Genomic DNA, 18,436 nt, shown 5'->3' on the forward strand with positions numbered 1-18,436 from the left:
TGGTCTACAGAGCGAGATCCAGGACAGGCACCAAAACTACACAGAGAAACCCTGTCTCGAAAACAGTAAAACAAACAAACAATCCAACCCCCCCCCAAGCCCAACCAACCAAAGGTGCTATTGCTCCAGCGTCATGCCTGTCATGCCCCTGACACGGTGGTCAGGGAGCCAGCCTCAGAAACTGGAAGCCCCAGGACACATTTTTCTTCTATACGTTGCCTTCATCATGATGTCCCTTTACAACAACTGAAAAGTAAGGCACCCTTGCCTCTCTCCCTTCTCAAAGTCCAAAAACACGCACCTGAGATAGATCAAGTGTAAAACACACTTTCACAAGCTCTACAAAGTTTGCTCAGCCATTTCTGAGCAAACATTCAAAGTTTTTTTTTTTTTCTTTTTTTTCTTTTTCAGTTTTTCAAGAGCGTTTCTCTGTGTAACAGCCCTGGCTGTCCTGGAACAAATCGGCCTGCCTCTGTCTCCTGAGTGCAGGGATTAAAGGCATGTGCCACCATGCCCAGCCTCAACATTCTAAGTTTTAAGGTTAAGTTTAGAATTTTGTCATTGACCAAAGAGAGCATCCGAATTTTAGATCTAAATAGACAAAGGTTGAGGCAGTCACTCAAATTTCCCACATGGCCTCTCAGCTTTAAGTTGAAGAATTGTTATTATATTGTGGCTATCTATCAAAGAGGTTATGAGAACTGTATCTAACAGAATGTGGACTGACAGACAAGCTTCATTTATCGTGGTGCTGGAGACTAAACCCAGTGCCTGCCTAGAACATTGACCAAGGAACTTCATCGTCTGCCCAAAGTCACTGGTTTAAATGCACAAGATAGCTGGGTGGTAGTGACACACATCTTTAATCTCAGCACTCAGGAAGCAGAGACAGAAGGAACTCTGTGAGTTCGAGGCTAGCCTGGTCTACAGAACAGAGTTCCAGGGCAGGCTCCAAAGCTATAGAGAAACTCTGTCTCGAAAACAAAACAAAACAAAAACAAAAAAAAAACCCCAAAAAGCACAAGATGCGGAAGTTTGAGCATTAGCCAGTGGGGTGATACTGACTGACCTAGAGAACAGAGGTATATGCAGGCAGACAGACAACAGTCAAAGACCGTTGTCCCCCCTTCTCCTTTTTCTTTAATTTTTGGTGACCAGAGGCATTTATCCCAGAGTTAGTGGCAATGTTTGTGAGGCATTCTCTTCAGATATAAATAGGCCAAGCACTCAAAAAGTCACTATCAACTGGGCACCCTTTTGGGGACACAAGGTTTCCCTCCCTTCTTACATAGCTGAAATGTGCTATGTCACTCAGGCTGATCTTGAACTCACAATCCTTTCACCTCAGTCCTGGGATTACAGACATCTGTAATCACTTTCAGTAACTTCCTTCAATTCCCATTTCTATTTCCATATCTATTTCCGGGCTCAGTACAGTCTTTTCAGATGGCCTTCAGTCTTCAGCTCCAGTTACCACTGAGGTTTTTAGTATGTGGAGTGCTGCCGAGGCCCTCAGAAGAAACTTCAAGATGATTTTCCTTCAGTAGTTGTTAGGCTCAAACAGACAGATTCTCTCATTTGGGATTAAAGACTCTAATTTGGCAGGAGAAAATATCAATGTATCAATATAGTCCAAAGTTTAAATACATCTGCCACTTTTGTGATCAAATAAATGCCTTGGCTGAGGTCATGAGGCAGGGCCCCAGGAGCTCAGCGCTAGCATGTTTGTGTTCTCATGTGATGATGCACTCCATCTCTACAATACAGCAAGGTCCTTTCCCAAGTGAGCCCATGCTCCTGACTTCCTCTAGCTATACCACACCATATTCTATATGAGCAGAAGAAACCTTTCTCTCTATAAACTAAATGGACGCCACTGTTGAAAAGTAGTGTAACTCACAGATGTTTTAATGTTTTCAAAGGAAGTGTGCTTAAGAAAGGCAGCACTTCTCCAGTGAGACCGTCCGTTTACAGGCGACAAACACAACAGGGCTGTCCTGCAGCTCACAGCCAGAGCAGCTGACAGAACAGTGAGTGGATACACGCTCAGTTAGGACACTCCAGCAGTCCTGGGTTATAACCTGACCTTTGTACGGGGACCTTCTAAAGACATGTAAACACACCTAGAATTGAGGTTACTTTCAAGATGACTAATTCAAACTTACAGTTAAATAAATCCAGAACATTTTCCTCCAAATACACAGACACACACCTTGAAGGGAGCAGCAGACTTTGGATTTGGTAGGAATAAGAGCTCACTGCAGATTCAGGCAAACCCTGAAGCAGCAGCCAACCTGTGCCAGACGCCACCACCCACTGCACACCCTGCTCTAGTGCTGTGGGCCCAGACCCTGCCTCGCACCATAGTGTCTTGGGCTCCCAGAATTAAGATGGGCAGCCTTGCACTCTGGTCACTCAAGAGGTGGCTTCTACAGGCTAGCACAAGGACAAGACGTCATCCTTTAGATCACTGATTCAATGGAAATCATTTTCCAGACTTCAAGACTGTGAGTTTTAAATATCTTTTGGAAAATAAACTGTACACTAGGACTTGCTAAACCCAGCCTGTGCTCTAAGTTCATCTAAAGGATATGTAATCTGCATCGAGCTACCGAACACAGTACCACTCATTACAGTAGAAATTGGCATAGTTACTGCATATGGTGGTCAGCCTATGTATCCTGATGCACCTCATATTCTCTGCCAGGCATCTTGGCAACTGTAATCACAGCTAAGCATCTGTTAAACTGAACTGTCTGCAGGACTGGATAAAATGGATAAATGCTACAAAGGAAAATTTAATATCCTGAAAAAATGCTGTTGACATTAAATCATTAAACAAATGTTCTTACATTTGTAGATAACAATCCCACACATCAATTTAATGTATACACAACATAGATTAAAAGGGAACAGACATTTGTAAATTCACTGGATTAGTAGGATCATAAGTAATTTTTAGAAAAAAAAATCTGCCTTTGTCAAACTTTTGGCAATAAAAAGGAAATTAAGAGGGATGTAAGTTAACTAAGAGATGTTAATACTGAAGAGAAGTTGGGATTGGAGTAATCTTTTATCTCTCATTAATCTATAAAATAGATTTTTTAGATTTTTATACTTACTCAGTCATGAGTTTTGCTATGCGGTGACAGTCATTCTTGTCATAAAACCAGATACTGTATATCGACACTTGAAAAACAAAGGAAAACAAAGAGAGATAAGCATAAGGTTTTCAAGTCTGAGGACATGAACGACACAATACTGGATTTACTATTAGATCCTCAAATGATTAGTAATCCCTCTAAAGAAAAAAAGGAATAAATGAAACACAAAACTTCTCCCCCAGAAGTCCATTAAAACCAGGACAGGTAAAATACTCAAGATATTAACAACAAAAACCAGTGAGGTGTGGTAGCATATGCCTATAATCCAGCTATTCTGGAGGCTGAGGCAGAGAGAATGCTAGTCCAAGGCCAGCCTGGGCAACTAAGTAAGGCTATCTCAAAATAAAATTAAAAACCAGTTAGGGATATAGCTCAGTGGTACTTAGTTCATCCACAGTAAAACATACCCCCCCCCCCACACACTTTGTTTTAAACATCAAAATCTGCCACTAAATATCAACGTTCAGTTGGAACCTCCACTCACTCCTGCTTGATCCGGAAACCTCACTGCTGTTTCTCCCTCTCAGAATCTCCTAACAAAGAAAAGGCACCAAAGCCCCGTACTGAATTCTGGGCAACTATCGCAACTGCCTCCCATGTTGCCACCAGCAGCCCAAGTCCCCACCTAAAGCGTTCAGACTTTAACCATACTTGGGCACAAACCCAGCCTGCGGTGGACACATCATCACCCTGTATCTACAGCCTATATAATCTCTGCTTTAGTTCAGGAGTGTGGCTTCTCCAGCCTCACTCTCTGGGACTAGAGAACCCACCCCAAAAGTTGCTTTGCTCAAATAAACCTGTTGCTATACTTTTTCAATTTGGCTTGATCTGGCTTACTGTGTCGGCAGAGAAAACCTATTAATCAGATGCACCATTACATATATATATATATGAAAGATACTTATATATCAAGAAAGAAAGGCTGCCAATAAACTAAGACTCAATCAGTATTGATGATTCCAAACACGAAAATACAAAAAGGTCTTAATTACAATGAAAAAGTTAACAGGAAGTTTTAAATAACTGATGAACTGTTCACACTCGCCATCAGTCAGTCACACTCTCTTTGCCACCTTTTCTTATTCCCAGAATGGTGAGCCACATAACTAAGGACTTCAAAATCTTTGTTGCAAGATAAATTACTTTTATCATCAAAGATGGCAATATATAAATAGGCTTTTAAATCAGGTTTTGGATATGGTGTGTAGAAATACTGAAGATGCAAGTCAAAATAAGCACATGGCTGGGGAAGGCCCACTGACTGTTCTCATGTACCACTGGGGGAGTGCAGTCTCTCATCCTGGAGGTAACTCACTGGGACAGGAGCTTGAGGCAGATGGTCTCACTACCCCTACAGCCAGGAAGTAGAGGGATGGATGCTACTGCTTAGCTCCATTGGTTTGTCTGGAAGTCAGGGCAGGTCTCCCCACACCAATTAACCTAATCTAGCTAACTCCTCGTGGACATGTCCAGAGCCTTGTCTCCTAGGTGACTCTAGGTCCTGGCAGGTCAACAACCAATATTAACCATCGCATCCTTTTTTCTTAGAAATGACAGCTTCATTCTATCCAGGAATCTCTTCTATCTTTGTAAATACCAGTGGAGCTTTTTGTACACGTTTCTGGATTCTTTATTTCCATTTGCCTATCTCTACCATGTCTTGATTAGTGTTGTATAGATGTATGGGGAGATTTTCTTTAAGTTTTATTTATTTTGGGGGCAGGGTTTTGGTGTTTCTGAGACAGTCTTGCAATGTAGCTCAGGCTGACTTCAAAACTCTTGCTCCTCCTTCCTTTGCAGGTGTGTGTCACCAAACTCAGATGAAGGCACTGTTTTTGTTTCTAACATGTTGATTGATTTTCTGCATTCTTAACTATACCAGAATTCCCAGCCCTGCAATGGATTTGTGTGTACTGATCTCCTATCTTGAGACTACCAAACTTGTCAGCTCAGAGTTGTATATAGACAATATCGTTTGATTAGGGACAGACTGAACTCCTGTAAGTATTTTCTTTGACTCATCACAGTGGTCACAAGTTTCAGAGCTATTCTAAACAGAATCGGATGAACATCACTGCCTGGCTCTTGATCTCAGAGGGCAAGCATTTAGTCCTTTAGCCTGCGAGCACGCGCGCGCACGCACACACACGCTATTAGCTGCAAGTCTGGTTTTTCGAGTCAGGGTTTCTCTGTGTAGCTTTGGTGCCTGTCCTGGGTCTCACTTGGTAGATCCGCCTGCCTCTGCCGAGTGCAGGGATCAAAGGCGTGCGTCACCACCGCCCAGCTATTAGCTGTAAGTTTTTGTAGGTATGCTTCACCAAGGTACTGGGTCACTTCTATTCATAATTCGAGTTTTTATCATAGATGGACAGTGGATTTTGTTGGTCTTTTAAAACTTTCCTCACGATGTAATCGTGAAGGCTGGGTGTGCTACTGGATTGTGGAGTACATGCATGGCTTGTGCAAGGCCCCAGCCTCAAAATAAGAACAAAAACCATGTATTTCGTTAGCTTATTGACTTGGTAGACTTCATTTATTAATTTTCAATACTGAATCAACCTTTCCTATCTGGATAGCGCTCCCTTGGGCACTGAGTACACTTTTTAAATGTATTAACGGACCTGATATGTTAGTATTTAGGAGAGGATTTTTGAGTCTATGTTTATAAAAATACACAGGCTAGTAGTTTTCTTTTTCATCTTTGTTGTGGTATTAGTGTAATAACAGCCTTACAGAAACATCTGAGAAGTATTCCTTCTTTGCCTACTCTCGGGAGACTAACATTAGTGTCAATGCTTTTGAATTTCTTTTTCAGGAACATGTAAGTTACAAATACAATTTCTTTTTTTTTTTTTTTTAAGTTCAGCAGTACTCAGGCTATCTATTTTATCTTGGTTGAATGCCACAGTTTCTGAGTTTTAAAGGAGTTGTTCTACGTCTTCTAAGTCACCAAGAGTTGATAAATGTGAAGTTGTTCTTAAAATCTCATGTATCTAGACAGTTGCAGGATTTGCAATTTCTTATCCCCCTCACCCTCCAACAGAGGCACATTTGATTTTGTTCTTTGAGACTGGGCCTCACTTTGTAGCCTATGCTACCTGGAATTCACAATCCTCTTGTCTCAGGATCCACATGCCAAGAATTATAAGCATGTGGTACTATGTCCACCTATCAACGTATGCCTGTACTCTTGTGAGTTTGTTAAACATTTCATCAACTACATTGTCTTTATTTCACAGAACAAGCTTTGGCTTCATCGATTTTTCTTCACTTTCTCCAATTTCACTGAAATGTGTTGTTATCTTTTTAATTTCCTCCCTTTTTATGCTCTGAGTTAATTTTGCATTTCTTCCCTTTTTTTTTTTTTTAAAGATAAGGTTTCTCATAGGTCGCATTGGGCTCCCAATCCTCCCTCGTTTTCCATGTGCATGGGATCATAGGCGTGTGCTAGCACACTTGGTTATTTCTAATTTCTTTCAGTGGGAATTTAGTAAGTTCTCAGCCAGTGCTGCACAGAAAGGCAGGCACTGACCATGGCTTAAAAACTATGTCCCAGGCCGGAATGGAGACACAGCCCCTCTGCCATTCCTACCCTGCCTTCTTCCGGGGTGGGGTGGAGGGGATCACCCTGGTGGTCACTTCTTAGCAGGGCTTCCAACTGCCAGGTTTACTTGGCTTGCCTAGTGTTGTCGGCACAAGCCCATGCAGTCTACAGGAGGCCAAGTCCACCTGGGCTACCTTCTGCTGCTCGGCAGCCTTGCACTGTGTTCAGACTGTGAGAGACATCCTCCTGCTGGGCCGGCTGCATGTCTGTCACACCCCCATCACCTTCCTCTGGCTAGCCCTCAGAGTTCTCCAGTGCTCCGGATTATCTCCAGGTTTTACAGTTGTACTTCTCAAGAAGAGACAAACCATTTGCTTGACTGTTCAAGTCGTGATATGCAATTTTATGGTTGGAAACGGGAGTCTAAGATGACGACGACTAGGTGGTTTATTAATAAAGCAGAGAAAAAGATTAGTTTTAGGACTAGAGCTAGAACACAGGCTGGTGCACTCCGAGAGCACCTGTTTTGCCACCCCACACCTGGAACCTAGATCTCACTACATCAAAGTAAAATAAAGCTGGGTGGTGGCGGTGGTGGCACACGCCTTTAATCCCAGCACTCGGGAGGCAGAGGCAGGTAGATCTCTGTGAGTTTGAGGCCAGCCTGGGCTACAAAGCGAGTTCCAGGACAGGCTCCAAAGCTACACAGAGAAACCCTGTCTCAAAAAACAAAACAAAAGAAAAAACAAAAACAAAAACAAAAAAAGGTAAAGTAAAACTAAAAAAAAAATGGTTTTGTACATTTATTTATGTCTGTGTCACAGCATGTATACAGAGGTCGGAGGACAACTTACAGGGAGTTGGCTCTCTCCTACTATGTAGGTTCTGGGGATTCAATTCAGGTCATAAGCCTTGGCAGCAAATACCTTTATATGTTGAGTCATTTTGTCAGCCCCATACCCAACCCCCTACTCCTCCAAACAGGGTTTCTCTGTGTAACAGCCCTGGCTGTCCTGCTCTGTAGACCAGGCTGTCCTCGAACTCACAGAGATCCGCCTGCCTCTGCCTCCTGAGTGCTGGGATTAAAGGCGTGCGCCACCACTACCGCCGGCCCCATAACACTTCTTTATGGCAGTGAAAGTAGTGACAGGACTTCTTTGTGCAGCCCCAGCTCTCCTGGAACTCCATCTGGAGACCAGGGATCTCGAACTCAGAGATCCGCCTACTTTAATGTCCTGGATGCTGGGGGCCCAGACAAGTACCACCACACCCAGCTCTATAAAATAGTGAATTTGAATTACACTTAAAGACTAGAGAAAAAGAAAGAAAAAAAAATTAAGTCAAAATCGCACATTTAAAGGATAGCATAAAGCTAGGAATGGTAGCATAAATATGTAATCCTGCACTCTGGAGGCTAAAGTGAGGGGGTCACAAATTAGGGACATACTGAACTACACCAGCAAGACCATGGTATAAAGAAACAAGAAGTTGGGCTGGAGAGATGGCTCAGAGGTTAAGAGCACTGGCTGCTCTTCCAGAGGTCCTGAGTTCAATTCCCAGCAACCACATGGTGGCTCACAACCATCCGTAGTCAGATCTGGTGCCCTCTTCTGGCCTGCAGGCAGAACACTGTACACATAGTAAATAAATAAGTAAATCTTTAAAAAAAGAAACAAAAAAAAAAAAAAGAAAAAGAAAAAGAAACAAGAAGTTGGGGGTATAGCTCAGTTGGTAGAGTGCTTGCCTAATATTTGAAAAGTCCTAGGTTTGGTCCCAACATTGTGACGGTGAATGTCTATAATCCCAGCACTGGGAGGCGGAGGCAGATTAGGAATTCAAGACCATTTTCAGCCACACAGAGAGTTTGAGGATAGCGTGAGATATACAAGGCCCTGCTTCACAACACACACACAAGCACGCACACACGAGCCAACAAACTCAGAAAATATAAATGTAAGCATAAGAAACTGTATTTTGTTTTTTATTTACTATTTTGTTGTTTTTTAGATATGTATTCCAGGCTGTCCTCAAACTTCTGATTCTCCTTACTCTGCTTCCCAAGCACTGAGTAGGTATAAGCCATCATACCTGGTTTCAGTAACTTTTATTTTATTTGACTATTAAAAATGTCCTTTATTAAACTTTACTCACACATGTGATAATGGCAGATAAACAGTATATTACCAGAAATGAGGTGGGAGGGTTAATTTTTTTTCCCCCAGTCAGGGTCTTTCTATATATCCTAGGCTAGCCTCAAACTTTTTTCTTTAAAAAGTTTTTCATGTAATCTACTGCTTTCAATGAATTTTAAATAAATTTAAAATGTGTTTTTTAGAATAAATAAAAAAGTGGTTGTGCATGATTTAAAAATGCACTTTTAAAAGCCTGGTGTGATCATGGTACGTGCCTAATAATTCACAAATGAAGATGAGGAGGGAGGTCAGGTCTGATGCCAACCTGGGCCATGTAAAGAGGTCTTGTTTCAGTAAAGTTTAAATTTTTTTTTTTTTTTTTTTGGTTTTTCGAGACAGGGTTTCTCTGTGTAGCTTTGTGCCTTTCCTGGAACTTGCTTTGGAACAGGCTGGCCTCGAACTCACAGAGATCCGCCTGCCTCTGCCTCCCGAGTGCTGGGATTAAAGGCGTGCGCCACCACCGCCCGGCAAAAAATATCCTTTTAAAATAAATATTAAATAAGCTCTGTAAAGATTTTATTAGACTATATCTATAAAGCCAATTAATAAAAGTTATTTTGATGGCAAATTATTTGTTGCATCTTGAGTTAAGTGAGACCAGTCTTCTGCAAGACTTCATGGCAAATCATTTGACAATCCGCTGCTTAATTTTCATAAAGGTTAAGTTGGATTTTCCTACTGTTACCACTGTGTGAATTAAGATATTAATAAAGAGAGTAAGCAAATGGCTTCATTTTAATAAATGAAGAACATGGACAAGATTCTTTTTTCCCTACCCTGTTGACAAGGTTCCATGTTCTGGCACGGAAAATCTCCAACCACACTAAAACTGCCCTAAACCTTCAGAGCTCTGTGTGGCCACAGATCCTTACGGTACTCGAACATGAGGCTGCTTTCCATGCCTGGGACCCATTGTTTATAGCAATTCTTCTATTTACAGAATTTCAAAACACTGCATGTGCTTCCAATGAACAGGAATTTTGTAATGTTTTACATAATGCAAATTAAAAAATTAACTCAGCTTTGATATCTCAATGGAAGAACACAGAAGTAGCCTTGTTAGAGAGAATGATTCCACATTATCTACTACTGGGTCTAGAAGCTAAATCTCACCCCAACACTAATTTAGAGTAAATCACACTAAGGCTTTCAAAAGACTCCATATATGGCAATTACAGGCAATCACCTTTCTTTAAATATCCCTCTTTCTAACCTTGGCTCAGAAGACCTGAAACACTAAGCCCAAATACAGAAGATTCCGGTTTTCACATACTACACAATCTCCATCTGGACACAGCCACGTGTGCAGCAGGGCTGACAAAGTGTGTTAAAATGCAGTGCATCATCAGGTATGCAGAGGAGCACAAAGCTCTTTCTGGGATTCCAAATTAAACTATTAGAATTTCAAATTGAAAACTAAAGTAATTTCACCAGAGCTGCCAGCTTAAGGCAAATCTTCATTTAAGTTATCCCTTTTTCTTTCAAGAAACCAATGTAATTTAGAAATAAGACATTTGCTTCTATACTTGTCCATTATCAAACAAACTGCCAAAAAAGAACCAAACACTTTCAAAGGCATGTTTGCAGAAGAAACAGATAAGGAGGCCAGAACGATAGCTTAATGGGCAAAGGATAAGAGTCACACTCTATTCTGCCAGAAGCAGACCTGTAGAGGTTCAGAGACGCATCCAAGAATCAGTGCTGTCTGCCAACATATCAAAAGCTCAGTGCATGCAACTGGCAAGAAAGCTCAGGGAGCTGCCACTGCGCCTGTCACTGCCACTAGTGAGGAAAAACAGATAAGTCTGCCAGATAGCCGCGACCACAGAGGACCTTGTCTCTAAACCCAAGTTAAGTATTCTTAAGAGAACCCACACTTGAAGGTCCTACACATGCTGCCAACAATCCGTGCTGAGATGTCCTGAAATAATCTCCCCTCATTAACTGTCCCACAAGACTCAGGCTTCTGGGAACGCAGTATTACTCTGCCACAGCAAACAATGATTTGTACCTGTCATAAATGGTTTTTGTCAAGATCAAAGGGAACTAGCTGGTGGATACCCACCATATGTCTTGACTGCTGGTCCCAATTAGACATAATGGCAGCCACTGAAAAGGTAGGGAGTATAATGTACCATTGGTGTACTTCCATGAAAAATATCAAGAGGCAAAATAGCCCCAAACAAGTGTTTCTTCTACTTTTCAACTGGGGGCCCTATCCTTTGGAAATCAGGAAAAAAAAAAAAAAAAAAAAAAACTGTTAAAAGCATTTGGATTATCTAAAATTTAGAAAAACTTAAAAGCTGATGGGAAAAATGTTTAGTTATCAAAAGAGCCCTCTAAAAACCTACTTATTAAAATTTGATATTATATTTTACTCAGCTTTATTTAAGCTGTATATGACATACACAAGATTAAGGAAATTCAAAGTAATTCGAAGACTTTACCAAAGGCTTTGAAGAATTCTAGAGCTACTGTGACACACTCTCGTTACATGATGTCTTCTTGATTCATTTATCATTTATACCTGACCTATTTTCTAAAAGGATCTGAGGAGGCTGGTGGTACTTTTCTTAATACAGAGCCAAGTAGAAAAGGAGGGCTTCTGGTGTTAGTGTTAAGAGTTCTAAAACTTCTGGGGGCCTGGAGAGATGGCTTGGTAGGTAAGAGCATTTGACCTAACCCCAATCCCTGGAATTCACATAGTAGAAGAGAACTGACTCCCTGCAAGATGTCTTCTGACTGCCACATTACCCACATGGTCGGTCTCGGTCTTAGTCTGTGTGTGTGTGTGTGTGTGTGTGTGTGTGTGTGTGTGTGTGTGTGTGTATCTGTCTCTGTCTCTCTCTCACACACACACACATTCACACAGGAACACCATAAACAACAAAGAATTAAGAAAAGAGCTATGAATTTCTGGAGCTGTAGCTCAGTGGTACAGCAATTGCCTAGCAGGAGGGGGAGGGTGTCTCCTGAGTTCAATTTCTAGCACCATGAAAACCAAACCAAACCTCCAAAGTGGAAATAGTTCTAAAGATATAAAGAGGGGCTGGAGAAATGACTCAGTGGCTTATTGCTCTTGCAGAGGAGCTGAATTCAGACCCTTACTCTTGCCTGTAACTCTAGATCCAGGGCTCTAACAGATTCTGACTTCCAAGGGAACATGCATACATACATGATGTATATAAATTCCTAGTCACACACTCATACATATACATAAATAAGACTTATAGGTATGAAGATTTCCTATAATAGGAAGCAAAAACAAGAAAATGGACTTTCAACATAGTCAAACACTCTTTAATAATCAGAAATGGAACACTGTTGCTACACAAACAGCCGTCTGCTCCAGCTAGTAAGAAAACATGTCTCTACACTGACAGATCATTTCCTTTCAGAGAGGAGTAAGCCTGGCAGCCCCTGTACAGAGCCAAAGACAGACTGGCCTTTGATTCTATCAGGAGATACCTGGCAGGCTGCAAACACTTAGGTAGACGAGAGGATGCTGTGTGTCTGACCTCTTTTTTCCAAAGAGTAGTCACCCAGAACAATGCACACTAATATGGTAGAAGAGCCCAAATCCTAAAATTGAAGTCTTAGTATCTTCTTATTGAACACTGGGTAGAAGATTTGAACCATATGACCTAAAAAACTATACTCTGCAAGCTTCTCAGCTTATTTTTAAAGGGCTGCACTCTCAAAATTAAATACTGTGGAAGCAATGTGACCTGAGTGGGATTCAGGCCAGTGAGATGGTCACTGAATTTGGGAATTAGGAAAACAAGTTCAACAATACTATGTCTGATGTTCCCATTTATCAAGGTTTTTTGTTTTGTTTTTTTCTTTGAGACATGGTTTCTTTGTGTAGCCCTGGCTGTCTTGGAATTTGCTCTGCACAGCAGTCTGGTCTTGAACTCAGAGCTCCACTTGCCTCTGTCTCCTGAGTGCTGGAATTAAAGGCGTGTGCCACCATTGCCTGGCTCCCATCTATCAAAATTCTGTTCTTAAATGAAGGGCAACTCCAAATAAAGGGGAATCACAGTAGAGCTTTCACTGGATACAGGACTATATGCACCGTTATCGCAGTGTTCACACTCCAGGCGGGGTTTCCAAACCCGTGCTATGTATGATTATGGGTGTGACGCAACTCAGGGAATATCCCGCTGGCCATCTACCTACTCTATGTGCACACCATTTACCACATTAACATACTGGATGGGAAAGATAAAGAGCGGGAAATGGCGTTTGACATTTATAGGTCTGAATTCTTGTTTTTGATTTCTAGGAATCTACAGTTAGAACGTCTAGATATAGGGTTGATTATGGTTTAAGACACAAACCTCCTCTTTTTCCCTTGACTTCTGCTTTCCTATACATTTTCCTGTCAGTTTATTAAGAGATCATCCAACTCAGAGTTGTAAGCATAAGTGCCTATAGGATATAAGATCTCAAGAGTGTTGTGTGATTAGCAACAGGCTAATGTAGCAGGAATCTTAAAAGTTCTTATTAATAAAATCAAACCCGAGGCCAGTTATTGGGGTCAATGCTGGTAGATCAGAGAGACAGAACAAGCCACAGCTATCTCACCTTGCCAATTCCTCAGCTGGTCCTGTTTCCTCAGACTGGAGGCCTCTGAGTACTTGTCCGGAATGGGTCTCAGCTGAACTGTGCTGCTCAAAAGCCTGAAGCTTAACCAGCCACATGCCTAACCAGCCAAATGCTTAAACAGCCAAAATGCTTCTAGTTTCTGGTCCTCACGCCTTATATATCTTTCTGATTTCTACTACCACTCCCTGGGATTAAAGGCTGGCTTTCTGGGATTAAAGGTGTGTGTCACCATGCTTGGCTATTTCCAACGTGGCCTTGAACTCACAGAGATCCAGAGGGATTTCTATCTCTGGAATGCTAGGATTAAAGGTGTGAGTGCCACCATTTTCTAGCCTTTGTATTTAGTGGCTGTCTGTTCTCTGACCCCAGATAAATTTATTAGAGTACACAATATTTTGGGGAACACAATACCACCACAGGCTAATTCCCCAGAACTCTGCCTCAGATCAATATGTGCAGTCACATTAGCACTTTGTGGTCAAGGAATCCAGGTGTGTGGGGATGTGCCTGCAGCTCATTTGGTAGAATGCTTGCCTGGCATGCACACAGCCCTGAGCTCCAGTTCCAACACTACACAAACAGGGCGTGGCAGTGCATGCCTGGTGTCCTAGCACTTGGGAGATTTAGGTAGATCACTAATTCCAAGTCATCCTTGCTTACACAGATCCCAAGGTGAGTTTCTACCTTAAAATAACGACAAATCCAGGGGTGTGTGCTTAAGAATCAAATATATAATTTTTATACGTTGGTAGCAAATGCTTATCCTGTGTTTAACTAAAAAGACACAGCTGGCCATGCCTGGAAATAGTGACTTTTTTGTAACTGAGATCTGCTTAGATTCCCGGGGCACTGAACCTGCAGAGCTCAGTCTTGCAGTTTATGCTGCCCACTCCACGGGGCTTTAGTTCTTGGGCTAGTGGTTACCTTGTGCTTCACATTTTATAGCAGTGATGAATCTCATTATGTAACATGTAAACATGACATTACATTTATATACATGCGACATATTTCTATCATCTAGATATGTGACTATGGTTAGTGACTTCTCAAAAGAAAATATTCAAAGTATTTACTAAACTAGATATAATTATCTAGCAACTAAGATAACATTGGAACATAAAGATAAAAGCTGCTTTTAAACTACCTTAGGGGAGAAAAAGCCAGTAATTATTGAGCTATAATAAAAATATTCCATTGTGGACATTCTGAAATGCTTGAGGATTCAAAAACTTACCGAGAGTGCCCGGCAGCACTTCTACCAGAATACAATGAGACAGAGCAGTACAGAGTTTTCAATGGCTGAGCTCCCAGCTCCGTCAGCTCCCAGGCTGAGTTCTGTATGTTCTCATGGGGTTTTACCTCTTCAATCTACAACTGGGGCAAGAGTGAGGAGGCACTTTCCTTATCTTGGTCCTGGAGGCAGGCTAATGCAGCTGCCACAGGTCCTCTTTCCCTTCTGATTACAGAATCATACCAACCTCAGCCTGCAGCTGGTGGAGACCACCTGCCTTTCCTCAGGCTGCGAGCAGCAGTGTGCTGAGCTGGGAGATCACAAAGAACGAACTGCTGGACTTTTTTTTTTTTTTTTTATTGTTTATAAATTCCTTTTTCAGTCTGGAGGTAGAACTCACATTTTTTGACTTGATAAATTATAAACTCATCTTGCGAGGAAACTTCTTGCACTGCACTTTAAGTCTGAAGATCTGTTCCAAATGCCAAGAGCACCCACCATCTCGACTGCTCTGCCTTGCCCTTGAACTGAGAAAGGACACGGAGAAAGACAAGAACAGCAGCGCTCCAGCATTTCTTCACTAAAACTTTCCACGTGGCAGCTGTATTTTCAACACTATGGATATGAACCTTCCAACATTTTCTAGTGACCTAATTTTAATTAAAAATGCTCTCTCCCAAGAGACTGATACCCGGTATAAAGGCAAAGTTGTGAGCGAAGTGGAAACCAAGGAGGACTTCTCCCAGGACTTTTTAGGTGAGTTAAACAGTAATGTTTTTACTACCAGCTGTATCTGTAGGTAACTGACTGTTGTTGGGAAGGCTAAGGAGTAACATATGAGACTAGTAGCTGTATGTCATTAAAACTCTCTGGATAAACTCCAGACTGGGTTTTATCTAAATGTGATTATTTTTATACTGCTTCATACAAACCACAGATCTGTTACTGCTTAGAAGTGTCAGGTGAGATGAAAATCAGGACACACCCAGGTGTTCTTGGGGAACCAGAGAAGGACTTTGTTCAATTGGAATTCTAGAAAACATCTTAAAATGAGGGAAGCAGCCTTCAACGGGAGGCCACCTTCAGGTGGTGAGTGGGGGAGAGCTGAAAGGCTATCTTCCTTTAGATAATTCCTTCCAGTAAAAACTCTAATAAAGTGCACAAAATAGTCATTTCTCTTTTGGTTAAAACTACCACTCCACTTCCCCCAGAACAGAATAAAGTTAGGAGTGAGAACAGAAAAATCTGTAAGACATAATTTTTTTCTAATTAATGGGTATGCGATTGAAACTTACTAAGAAAAACATGCAAAATATCACACCTGACATCAGATTTTTAGCACCAAAAGGTTAATCCTTCAAGTTTATAATTGGTAACTCTTTTAAGTTACAGACCTTAAATCATCAGATTTTGCCACTTTCCTACAGCTGTTTAAGAATTAAACATGTACAGCTCCAGTCTTCATGAAGTAGCATTACTTTATTAAGAATGTGTGTGTGTGTGTGTGTGTGTGTGTGTGTGTGTGTGTTCCTTGCTGGCCTGATACTTGTTACGAGTTCAGGCTGGCTTCAGCCTTAGTCAATCCTTCTGTCTCAGCCTCAGAGTGCATGAGCTGCCCTTGCTGGCTTCACTGAGAATCCTAACCCTTCTGAGGAAGACAGACAAAAGTTACTGGAAACTCCAAATCATTTCAGTAACTGGTACTTATGGTTCTCCAAGAAAATAGAACTTAAGGACCAAGAAAAACAAAGTTCTCTGAAAGTACATAAAAGTTTTAAAATTTATAAGGCATGGCATCTGGTTAAGGTGCTAGGCAGATGACATATCTAATAAGTATCACTGAATTGACAACTGAGTTAAATAGTCATCTTTGTTTACGTAAAAACAAAGTAAAGAGCAGTTTGAGATAGTTTCTGTCAAAGGAAATTAATACAAGCTAGTCTGCATAAAAGAAAACAACTGAATGCCAGAATTGATTCTATAAAGCTTGAAGGTATCACAAACTTAGTTATTGTAAACAGTTTAGCTGTAAGAAAAAAAAAAAGGTTGCTTGTTTCTTCTATTTTTGTTGTTGTTGCTCAGAACGTAATCTTATAGTATATTTTTATGGCATTTCATTATTAAGTAATAGGTAAGCAAATGCATTAAAAACTGATCCCAGGTTATCACTGTAATGCTAAGGTGTCCACAGAAGTAGTAATCAAGGGACACTTGACACTGGGGTAAAACATGACCCCGGGGAATAGTGAGGCATTTTTCTGCAAAGAGTGGATGATGAAGCATGATTTCTTCACCACAGAAGCACAGCCTAAGCAAACAAGTTTCCTGTAGTGACAGACCAGAAACGTACGAGATCTGAATCTGCTTTTTCAGAGTCTGGTCTACAGAGAACTAACCGTCCTAGTACCCCCACCAAACAGAACATGTCTCTGGGAATTTCTTTAGACGTGATGGGGGGATTTTTACATTGTTAGACCATTTGTTGTGCTGTTTGAGTCCATTTAGATCTGTTTAGGCCTGAGGACACTTCTGTTAAATGGGACATTTCTCATCTAAGTTTTAAATCGGGCAAAAAATTCACTGCTTGTTTCTTTTTTTTTTCTTTCTTTCTTTCTTTTTCTTTTTCTTTTTTTTTTTTTTTTTTTGGTTTTTCGAGACAGGGTTTCTCTGTGTAGTTTTGGAGCCTGTCCTGGAACTCATTCTGTAGCCCAGGCTGGCCTTGAACTCACAGAGATCCACCTGGCTCTGCCTCCCAAGTGCTGGGACTAAAGGCATGGGCCACCATCACCCTCACTGCTTGTTTCTAAAAAACTGCATGGTAAACAAAAAAAAAAAAAAAAAAAAAAAAAAAAAAATACATTCAGGTCTATCTTCCTACATGTCCACTGTACCTCTTCTCGTTGTTTTTGTTGATGAGTTAATCATTTTATCTACAGGTAAGGTTTTGTGCATTTATTCCCACAATGCAGTTTCTGCTTTCCCAATCAATTTCTACTCTTTTATTTTCCTTCATCTTTATTCAGATTTCCTTTCTTCTTTCCTAACCTCGTGTCTTGGATTGCCTAACTATACTATCCCATAACCTTATAGAAACTTGCAATTAGAGGTTTCTAACATTCAGTTTAAAATTTTCATATACTCAGTACAAACTAGTTCAAAATTGTTCACATTTGTATCCCTACTGATAACTTTCTGTCAGTTACATATTCTTGTTACCTCAACCTTTCTTAGTTAAAATCTGCCTGATACAGCTCATTCTACCCTCCATTTTCAACAACACATGACAATTCCATATTCATCTATTCTAATTATTGATTTACTTATTCTGCCATTTTATCTTGGAGTTTCTATTTACTTTTTCTCCTTTTCTAGTTTTCTCTTTTCGAGACAGGGTAACTGCGGTGGCCATCCTGGATCTTTATTGTTTGTGGTACTCAGAATCAAACCAAGGACTTGGTGCACGCTAGGCAACTGCTTTACCACTGAGCCATCCCCCCGCCCCACAACGAATCACTCGTAATCTCATTTAGAAGTTCACAGCTCATCAACTCAGCTACCCTCATCTTTTTCTTTTCCTTTCTTCCCTTCCTCTCCTCTCTCATGCTTCCCTCTATTTTTAATTTCGTGGTTTTTCAAGACAGGATTTCTCTTTGTAGCCCTGGGTGTCCTGGAACTTGCTCTGCAGACCAGGCTA

The 18,436-nt window shown here is 41.1% G+C and overlaps 1 protein-coding gene across 2 annotated transcripts in view; it reads right to left on the reverse strand.

The window, feature by feature from the left end:
• Dcp1a (decapping mRNA 1A) overlaps positions 1–18,436 on the reverse strand; it is a 54,051-nt gene that overhangs the window by 22,451 nt on the left and 13,164 nt on the right. For both annotated transcript variants that reach the window (XM_028891207.2, XM_028891208.2), the window contains exon 4: positions 3,123–3,189. In XM_028891207.2, the coding sequence (XP_028747040.1) occupies positions 3,123–3,189 (67 nt within the window). The remainder of the gene's footprint in view (positions 1–3,122; positions 3,190–18,436) is intronic.

The sequence above is a fragment of the Peromyscus leucopus genome, chromosome 9 (genome assembly GCF_004664715.2).
Source record: "Peromyscus leucopus breed LL Stock chromosome 9, UCI_PerLeu_2.1, whole genome shotgun sequence".
NCBI lineage: Eukaryota > Metazoa > Chordata > Mammalia > Rodentia > Cricetidae > Peromyscus > Peromyscus leucopus.